Raw genomic sequence first — 10,998 nt, 5'->3', positions numbered from 1 at the left:
TCCATGTTGCTTTGGGGAAACTCCTTTTAAGAACCTGCGTGCATGTGGAGGTTAAAGCAGGAACTTTGCAGAAGTCAGTCACATATGAATATCGGAAGCATCTTAACCTATTAGAACAAGGACAGATGTGGCATGAAGACGAGGGAGTTTGGGACAATCAAAAGAGGGGGCTAAGGTGGATATTGGCATGCAAATTCTGTGATTTGAAGATGACAGGTCAATGAAGGGGCTGAAAACCAGTAAGTGAGTGCTTACGGTGTCCCAGCTTTTTCATGTGATGTTCAGAGGAAGAGACAGTTTTGATACATTAAGAAAATCCCAAAGCCTGAAACGGCACATTTTCCCTTTTAGAAATTATCTAGAGTATAATCCATCCCTGTTGTGCTAGCTAGTATTACGTGAACTTGACACAAGCTGGAGTCATTTGGGAAGAGGTTAACTTCACCTGTGAAAACGCCCCTCCTAGGTTGGCCTATGAACAAATTTTGGGGCATTTTCTTGATTGACAATTATTTTGGGAGGGCCCTGTTGACTGTGAGTGATGCCACCCCTGGAGGGTCTGAGAGAGCAGAGTGGGCAAGCAGGAGGAGCATATCAATAACTAGCACTCCTCCATGGCCTCTGCTCCACTTTCTGCCTCCAGTTTCCTGTCCTGAGTTCTTGTCCTGACTTCCCTTAGTGAAAGGACTTTCGAGCTGTAAGGTGAAATAAACCCTTTCTTCCCCCAAAGTTGCTAAGGACCATGGTGTTTTGTCACAGCAACAAGGACTCTACCTAAGATGCCTTATTAGTGACTTTTTAATCACTGTGATAAAACACCATGGCGGTGGGGAGCAGAGGGAACTCTGAGTGAGTGTGTAAGGAGCAAAGGAAGGGCTCAGTGAATGTGTGTTGTTGATATAAGCAGAGCCATGCCACGGATGCCAGTATCTGACTTACCACAACGACAGAAGCTTCTCAAGGAAATCAAGACCCTTCCCTGGTCTATGTGTGGATGTTGACAGTATGGGCTAAAGATATGGCCACAGTTTCCTCCTATGAGTTGTTTATATCCTGAGACTGCTCCCCTACAGAGATTCCCTATAGACACTAGTTAAGTCTGCCTCTATGTTCATCTGTACACAGTAAACCCACCCTCATATTCAGCTAGAAGCAATAAACCCACCTTATCAATTCATATTTTAAAGTAAAAGCATTGACTTTTGGGTTTGCTGCTGGTCTATCTCCATCAGAGTGAAAAGCCCACTTGATCCCAGCTTTTCTGTATGCATGCCTGCCTTTTCTTTATTCCTTGTTACCCCAATTAGGTCAGTCCCCAAGCTGTGTAGGTCATGGCATTGACCATGGTAGCTCTGAGAAGGAAGGGTTTATTTGGGCTTACAGCTCCAGAGGTATAAGAGTGTAGCATGTAATTATTAAAAAGAAATCCACGCTATCTCCAGCTATGTGCCAGCAACACAGTCTCCCCACCCCCAAGGCTATCCCCAACTGGCGGTCTACTCAGTTTCCCTCTGTTCGCTTGCCCTCCAAACTGCATGCATTTTCTCAGGTCATCTGCCCATTAGCCCCTGTGGCTTGCCCGCCGAGACTGGTGGCCGCTGTCTCTAAATCCCTATCCCCTTATAATTAAGACTCTAGAGGCTTGTAATTTATCAGCCAGATTTATATCAGTAAATCTTCAACCCCCAAAATACCCACACAAAAAACTCAAAACTCAATTGATATGGATACAAGCTGCACATCTAGGCTGGGCAAATTGCCCTATATTATTCTATGCCCTTCTAAGATATCCATAGCTACCCATGATTCTTTCAAGCCATGTGGATCCGGCTAAACTTCTTCCATCTTCTCTTTGTCTTCTCCCTGCCTGTTTCAGCCCCGACTTCTTTTTCCATTGCCCAATCACAGGCTCTAGCCTTATCTGACTAATTAGATTTCACCCAACCTCACCTGCATACAGACAGCAATCCATGTGAGGAGTTCAGCAGCAGCATCCCAACCTCACCTGCATCCAGACAGCAATCCATGTGAGGAGTTCAGCAGCAGCATCCCAATAGGGGAGTAGGGCAGCAGCCGCCAAGGCATCAGAACCAGATAAAAGCTCAGATCACAGATAAGAAGTTGAGAGAGCAAACTAGTAATGGTGGCGGCCTGTTGAAACCTCAAAGCCTGCCTCTGGTAACACATTTCCTCCAGCAAGGCTTTACCTCCCTAAGCATCTCCAGGCAGTGCTACCCACTGGAGACCAAATATTCAAACGCCTAAGTCTATGAGGAACATCTTATACAAATACCATAATCCCCAAATCGTGATCCATTGATATTAAACAACTCATACCTTTACAGTTACTCCATGCTTCAAAAACCACAAGAGGTTTACATAAACTTCATGTTTAAGGGCAAATTTACCTGTAAAAATTCTAGGTTCCTTAGTAATCAGGTTTACACAAAAGTCAGGAAGGACTTTCTGACAGAAGTGGAATTATTAAGGAAGCCATTCTCTCCACCACAGGAGGGGTCCAAAGCATAAGTACCCACTATGCTAGTCTGTCTTCACTTGACATTTGTATTTTGTTCAGAAAGCCAATTACAAGGTCTTGTTCTGCTTGTCAACGTCCAGACTTCTTTGGTAAACCAAGACAAGATTTCACGGCCACCCAAAGGCATAGAGACATTTCCTTGTGCCTTTTTCCAGTCGTCCTAACATAGACTCTATGTCTTGTAATATCAATATTGCTGTGCTGAATTGAAGCAATCAGCAAATAGAAATGAAATGGTTGAATATAAATTAAATAAAAATTAAGAAAAGAAAAAATATCACAGCTACCCACACACACACACTCAAACATACACAGTCACACATAGTCATACACACACTCAAACACACATACATACACACACACTAAAACACACACACTCTCACACACACTCACATATTCTTATACACACATACACTTACACTCACATGCACTCACTCACAATACACTCACACACACACACTCAAACACACACACTCTCACATACACATACATACACAGTCACACACACTCACATACACACTTACACACACACTCATAAACACACATTAACACACACATACATACATACACACACATACACACACACACACACATACACAGTCACATATTCTCATACACACACATACACTCACACTCACATACACGCACTCACACATACACTTACACTCACACACAATCATACACATTCAAACACTCTCACATACACACACATACACAGTCACACACACACACACACTCATACACACACATTAACACACACATACATACATACATACACACATACTCACACACTCATACATACACATATACAGTCACACACACACTCATACACACACTCACACATTTCACACACACACACACACTCATACACACACACACACACACACAGTTTTACTTCTGCTTTACTGATAAGATCTTGGTTTGGAAGTAATTTAATCCATGCAATTTAGAAAAGAGCAAAAATCAAAACCAAAACAGTCATCATAGAAACACACGGAGAAGTCATGAAGTTACTTGGCTACAGCCTCTATGCATATATGCTATCTGGTTTTCCCTCTAAAAATGTGGTAGTAATAGAGCTCAGTGTCAAGAGCACTTGCAGCTCTTGCAGAGGACCCAGGTTTGCTTCATAGAGCAACATCAGGTGCTTAGGGCTGTCTGTAACAGTTCCAGGGGATCCAACACCTTTGGTCCTTGTTGGGTACCTGCATGAATACGCTGCACATAAACTCATATATATATATGCAGTTCCCAGAAAAACATCATGCGTTTGTTCTTAGCAAAACATTCTCCCATGTGTCTGCTTCCGGAAAAACATCCTCTCATAGGACAGTTAGGAGGAAAATATCACATGACACTACTGCTTCTTCAAAGAAACCAGAAATTTCCATTTCAGATACATATGTGAAAAGCTACTCAGCTATAAAAACCAATGACTTCATGAAATTCTTAGGGAAATGGATGGATCTGGAGAATATCATCCTGAGTGAGGTAACCCAATCACAAAAGAACACACGTAGTATACACTCACTGATAAGTGGATGTTAGCCCAAAAGCTCAGAATACCCAAGATACAATTCATAGACCATATGAAGCTCAAGAAGAAGGAAGACCAAAGTGTGGATGCTTCGGTCCTTCTTAGAAGAGGGAACAAAATACCCATGGGAGGAAATACAGAGACAGTGTGGAGAAGAGACTGAAGGAATGACAATCCAGAGATTGCCCCACTTGGAGATCTATCCCATATACAGTCACCAAACCCAGACAACTATTGTAGACGCCAAGAAGTGCATGCTGACAGGAGCCTGATATAGCTGTCCCCTGAGAGGCTATGCCAGAGCCTGACAAATACAGAGATGGATGCTCACATCCATCCATTGGACTGAGCACGGAGTCCCCAATGGAGGAGTTAGAGAAAGGATCCAAGGAGCTGAAGGTTAAAGGTTTGCAACCCCATAGGAGGAACAACAATATCAACCAACCAGACCCCCCCCCCCAGCTCCCAGAGACTAAACCACCAACCAAAGAGTACACATGGTGGGACCCATGGCTCCAGCCACATATTTAGCAGAGGATGACCTTGTTGGGAATCATTGGGAGGAGAAGCCCTTGGTCCTGTGAAGGTTTGATGCCCCAAAGTAGGGGAACTTGAGGGTGGGGAGCTCCATGATGTGATTAATGGCTTTAAAAGAGAGAGGCCAGAGCTTGCTTTTCTTGTTATCTAGCAATTTAATGACTCCTGCCATGTTATGACATAGCAGGAAATCCTTCACCAGCTTTTAGCACTTTCCCAAACTGTAAGAATAAATCCCTGTACTATTAAGTTCGCTAAGGTACTTATAGTTACCCTTAATATTCAACTATGACCTCATGTATTGTTATAGCAACAGAAAACAGACAGAGGCCAATTTCACACTGTTTCTAATTTGGGGCTATTTTGAATACACTTCCAACAAACTCACGTGTATGCATTTGTGTGTAGTTATGTTTTGCTTTCTTTTGGGTGCATATCCAGAAATGGAACTTCTTAATCATAGTACTTTGCTTGTACAAGCCCAATATTTAGTTTGAAGCAGTTTCCACTCCGACCAGAAGACACGAGTGCTCCTGACACTTGGGACTGTCATCTTATTAATCTTTTTTCACCTTATTAATTTTTAAAACTTTTTGTGGGAAAAGTTTTTTTTTAATTAAAGTCAAATACAAGCTCAAAAGTTTCTCACTCTCTAAACCCATAGCCCTTTGAAAAACATCAGTGAACCCTTATTTCTGTTGCTATCTGAAATTTTAAACTAAACATAGCAGCATGAAAAACTTGAAAGTGTACTCTTCACTTACATGTGCTCCTGTGTTGTTCTGTATGGTCAAGGCTTATGATGGTATAGCATTTGTTCATGAAGTGAGCTCATAACATTCTGTTTGATGTCAAAGTGATTATCATTATAAATTCTCATTACATTCATGGAAAAACTTGAATAGATTAAATTTTTGCCTTTTTAAGTGCTCCAATGTAATTGGAATATCCATATGTGTTTTCCAGCTTTCTACGAACTATATCACATTCCTGAGATAAACTCCCTTAAAAAGAGGAAAAGTGTGTTTTGGTCTATGGGTTCCCGAGGTTTCAATCTTAAAAGACTGGCCTCACTGATTTGATATATTTGTGGTCGGACAATATATCATTCTAGGCATGTGTGGTAGGGGCCAAATCTCATACTTCCAGCTGAGAGAGAGAGAGAGAGAGAGAGAGAGAGGGAGGGAGGGAGGGAGGGAGGGAGGGAGAGAGAGAGAGAGAGAGAGAGAGAGAGAGAGAGAGAGAGAGAGAGAGAAGAGGGAGTTTCTTTCAAGGGCACACCTCTTGACTTAAACCTCCAGCCGCTTACAGGTTTCATTTCAAGGGCTGAGGACCAACTAGTTACCACATGGCTTATCAGGACATTGCAAATGCAGAACATTAAAGATAGTTGTACAATCATCATATGTCTAAGAGAGGAGGCCAGGAGTCACTCTACCTAGTTGCAACCCAGGCTCTGCTGGAGTATTGAAAAATATTGTGTGTGTGTGTTATTTATTTATTAAAAGTTGGTTTCAATGATGAGACTCCATGTGTTATTAAACAGGTAAGTAAAAGAAAAGGAAGGAGTGCTTGTATGAAGCTCTCAATAGATACCAGAATAGTTAATAACTAATGTTTGGAGAAATGCAAATATGTTCTCAGGAAGGCGTAGTATGGAGTTTGGACAATGTGCTACACACCAAGGTTCTATGAGGGTGTCCTCATCATAAGCCACCTCAATATTTCCTGGACATTTACTGATTTTGGACAAAGTATAGGCCATGATATAATACCTATGTGCAAGAAATTAAAAATATGATAGAATTAAAGCTTAGCTTCACTACAATTACCTCGCTATGCTTTAGTTTTCCCAGTGGTAAAATTGGAATGACAAATAAGGTTATTTTTGTAATGTTGTAATTATAAAAAGATAAAGAGAAATAAGAATATGTTCTATGGGGTGTGGTGAGGTGTGGGGGAAGGGGATGCCTCAGAGGGCCGGTGCTGAGGCATCACCCCCCTCCCCCCCCCCCCCCCCCCCCCCCCCCCCCCCCCCCCCGGGGATCTGCCACAGGAAGGTATAGCATAGAATAGAGTTTATTCAGAGCATGGGGAGGGGAGTTAAGAAGGTAATGGAGGCAGAGAAAGGCAGAGAGAAGGAGAGAGTAGAGAAGGAGAGGTCGGGCATTACCACGTGGAGAGAGGGAGGAAGGGAATGGGGAGAGAGGGGGAACCAGGGGGCAAGAGGCAAGAGAGAGGGGCAGGAGTAAAGGGGAAGGCACGCAGCCCCTTTTATAGTGGGCCAGGCCTACCTGTGGGGAGGAGCATACCTGGCTGTTGCCAGGTAACTGTGGGGGTGGAGTCCAGACAGAATACCAACAATTTTGGATACAAAATTTATTAACACAGTAGGCAGGCATGGTGATGAAGGCCTGGAGCCTCAACAACTTCAAAGGCTGTGGTGAGAGGATTATGAGTTCAAGGTCAGCCTAGATAACATTAAAAAACTCATCTCAATAAATTAAAAAAGTGCAAATATATATGTACATATATATGTGTAAATTTTCTGTACACTCCCGGACACATTAAATGGCATCTAAATATATTTGTGGTAAATGTTGGGGAATTAACTAAGCTGAAGGGTAATTTAAGGATTGTATAATTCCAAGTATCAATCAAAATTAGGCTCCTTTCCCAAGAGACCACTAAATGAATTTCTGCACTCTATATGTAAAGATTAGCTATTGGCTTTCAGTTATTTTCCTTAATAAATCTACTTGAGGAAGCAGTCTTGAAGTGAAAATAAGCAGTCTCAAAGGGAAAGCTTGTTTTAAAGTATAAAAGGTGGTAATACTAGGGGTTGGATTTCATTGGGAGTTCCGAGAGCTTTCTCCTTCAAACCACTCCTCCTACAAAGCTCCCGTGGCTTTCCAGACCCTGTTCCCCAAAGGCGTCTTCTGCTTTCTAAGAACTTCCTGAACGACGATCTGCCTACTACCTGCAAGCAGCAAGACTATGGCGAAAATAACTTTACGTCAATTTTGCTCTCTCTGACTGAATCCTGAAAACCTCGCCTATTTCCGGGCAGCAACCACTAAGGGATGGATTAAGTGTAGGCTCCCGACACGCCCACCAAGGTAGGTGTCCACTTTTCACGAGCCTCGGAGCATTCTGGGAAATATAGTTCCCAAAGGCCGAGAACGACCGCGTAGGCGCATGCGCGCCGAGAATTCCTTCGCTTCTTCCGGAAAAGAAAGCGGCCGCGCTGCCACGCATTCTGCGGTCCGCGGGCGGAGGCTTCTGGGAGTTGTAGTCCCTGGTGATGGGCGCCGTCGGTAAGGAGACGTAGCTTTCGGCGCGGTCCACTTGAGCAGTTGGTTCCCGGCCGCGGCCGCACGGTCAGTCAGCGTTTCTGTGCCCAGCGCACTTCTCCTGAGGCTGGCTGGGGAGGATTTCCCGTGGCCGGGCTTTTCCTGTCCCGGGTAGGCTCCTCGTGGCTCCGTGCTTCCTTTCTGCCCTCTGTCCTTTCCCTCCTCGCCCGTCGCTCGAGCCTGGGCTCGGCGGGCACTCGCCCTCGGGGAGACACAGGGCCGCGACCTCCTCAGACCGGGTCTCCGTGTCGCGGGGTCCGTCCGCACCCAGCCTGACCTCGCGGTCTCTCATCCTCGGACGCCTGCTCATGCGCTTCTTCTCCTTTATCTCTCCGCTGCAGGGATGGACGCTTCCTGGCGCCAGGTGGCCACTGGCCGAGGCCGAGCCCGAGGACGGGCCACCGCAGTGCCCCTCTCAGGAAATGGAGTGCCTTCTGGTGGCGCTGGAGGAGGGCGAGCCAAAGGATCTGGGGGCACGGTGTCTTCGGGTCCCGGCCCCGGGGGAGCAGCAACTCTGGCCCCCTCGGGTCGCAGGCAGCGCTCAGCTGGAGGCGAAGCCCCGCAGCCCCCGGGGGCCCGCGGTGAGGATGGTTCAGGTGAGGATGGTTCAGGTGAGGATGGCTCAGCCCCACCAGATTCCCCAAGTCACTTCGCTACTTATCGCTGGCTGCCAGGGCCCTCGAAGTCTCATTCACTTTTTAACTGCTCCGGGAGTTTAGACTCGGGCAGATTTTCATCTCTTTCATCCACATTTCGTCTCTTTCATCCTCATTTTAAATGATAATTGCCTTTGTTACTTACCTTCCAGAACTGTGTGCATCTGATTTGGATAACTAAGTAAATGGATCGCCAGAGTTTGTTTGTTTGTTTGTTTTTTAAATCTAAAATGTTTTAACATCTGCTGTAAAATAAGACCTTGTGCTGTAGCGTCGTTGTGTATGGTAACAGCAAGCTAGGCTAAGGTTTCAGAATCCCATTTACGAACAGATTGAGCACTCCATTCTTCATTAATTAGCTCTACTTTTAAGACTAGTCGTTGATAGCCATCTTTACCTGGCTCCCTGACTTTTTGGACTGTTTTAAACCCTGTAAGCGTTTTGGTTGTTTTTGACTGATCCCAGTTCATAACTCCATGTCTTTCCGTGGAGTATCAGGTGTTGCCACCATGAATTTACCAGTAGCCTTGGTCTAAGATCTTGTTTTAGTGCGAGATTGAGAGTGTTTATACATAACACTCTAGGTAAAAGAGAATGGTCCCAGAAAGCATTTTGTGTTTGCAATGTGTTTTTCAGAAGACCTTTAAAATTTTTATTTCTGAGATTATAGTAGAATTGCATCATTTCTCCATTCCCGCTAGGAGCAAAATTGAGCCTCTGCATGGGATTTCTCAGGGTAACTTGAAAGTTAGTTTGCATTGGTTTTGCTTGCAATGGGTCGATTTATCATAGAGATGCAGTGTGTTATTTAGAGACCTATGAGCAAGTTGGTACGCTTGCTTGGATTTTGTGGGTAGCAGGAAAGCAGGCATTCTCTGTACGAGTAGTTGACATTTGTGTTGAAGGAACAAGGTAGGAAGATTGCCTGGTCACTTTCTGTGTGACATTCCTCCAAATAGTGCTAGGTACATACATTTACCAGAGTCTGAGTGTTTCTGTCATCTCTTCCCAATTCCCCTCCCTCCCCACATTCCCAGAGATTGACATCCTTAGAATTTTGAGATGTCTTACAGCAGTTACTGCTCTTCTTTTTCCATGTTCTCAAAGATTTCTAAAGTAAGCATCATATACATTTTCTTCCATCTTTCCCTGAAACAGTCTGTTTTGGTTGATAGTCACCAATCAAGTTTAGCTGCAATTAGAACAGGAAAACATTTCTTGAGGGAAATAAAGGGTAAAATATCATTAAGTACAGACATACTTATTAAAATGAGATTTATTTTGATAGTCTCATCAGTCTGACGTATGAAGTATGTTTTAATTAGTAATTTAAAATAGTAAATTTAAAATCTTCTTAATATGAGCGCCAGTGCATACAATTCGACACCATGGCTGTGTATTACACTTGTTAGCTGGAGTGCAGTTGCCAGGATTCTTACTCTAAAGAAGCTGGAAGTCTCCTTGGGAACATGTGCTGGGAAGTTATCTGGTTCTGTTTTGCATTATTGTGTAATTAAGTAACAATGAGAAGTACAGGGTGCTCTAGAAATGAGAAGAGCAAATTCAAACGTTATTTAACATCCCTTTTCTGGATAATAAGAGAACAATTCAATCCCATTTTACATTTTTTGGGGGGAAGGGAGTGGAATTATAAGAAGCATGTTTTTTGCGTTAACATTTTGTGTGACCATAAAAATGACAATTTCACTTTGAAGGCTGGAAGGTTTTGAGCTTCCAAAGAAGCAGCTTATAAACACAGTGGATAGACTGTGGATATTATCATTGTAAAGGTTTAGGTGGGCTGCACTGGGTTCATGACACTGGTTTGAAGAAGCACTACCTCCTGTCATTCTGGTGTGCTTCGGCTGCGTATATTCCCCCATTTCATAAGTCATACTGGATAATGTATTTTAATGATTTTATTATTTATTTATTTTTGAGACACAGTGAGACTATCTTACTCTACATAACTAACCCTGGCTGGCCTTGAACTCAGAGATCCACCTACTTATGCCTCTTAAGTGCTAGGAGAAAATATGTGTGTTGCCATACCTGGTTTATATATATATATTTTTTTTGAGTCTTTCTATTATGTAGCTTTGGCTGTCCTGCAACTCTCTATGTAGACCATGTTGGCCTCAGAGGTCCACCTTTCACTGCCTCCGGATTTCTGGGATTAGAGGCATGTGCCCCATGCCTGGCTTGTACAATGTGTTTTAACATCTCATTTCCATTTAACTTTTTTGTTGGTATTTTTATTTTGAGACTGTTCATGAAGTGTTCAGCACCATTACTATATTTTAGAATGTGTCATTAGTTTGTTAGTCTCTGTGTCTATAGCACTTGATTCTTTTGGGTAGGTTACTTCTACAATTA

The 10,998-nt window shown here is 43.5% G+C and overlaps 1 protein-coding gene across 5 annotated transcripts in view; it reads left to right on the top strand.

The window, feature by feature from the left end:
* The first annotated feature begins 7,845 nt into the window (after window positions 1-7,845).
* Nfxl1 (nuclear transcription factor, X-box binding like 1) overlaps window positions 7,846-10,998 on the top strand; it is a 43,420-nt gene continuing 40,267 nt past the window's right edge. The window contains exons 1-2 of one of the 5 annotated variants that reach the window (XM_031342607.1): window positions 7,846-7,930; window positions 8,308-8,562. In XM_031342607.1, the coding sequence (XP_031198467.1) occupies window positions 7,918-7,930; window positions 8,308-8,562 (268 nt within the window). In that variant the 5' untranslated portion in view covers window positions 7,846-7,917. Of the gene's footprint in view, window positions 8,078-8,307; window positions 8,578-10,998 lie in introns of all 5 variants that reach the window. The other 4 variants (XM_031342606.1, XM_031342608.1, XM_031342610.1 and 1 more) reach the window with 4 other exon arrangements.

Source organism: Mastomys coucha, unplaced genomic scaffold, assembly GCF_008632895.1.
Source record: "Mastomys coucha isolate ucsf_1 unplaced genomic scaffold, UCSF_Mcou_1 pScaffold22, whole genome shotgun sequence".
Lineage (NCBI taxonomy): Eukaryota > Metazoa > Chordata > Mammalia > Rodentia > Muridae > Mastomys > Mastomys coucha.
This window is presented reverse-complemented; position numbering and strand designations above follow the sequence as displayed.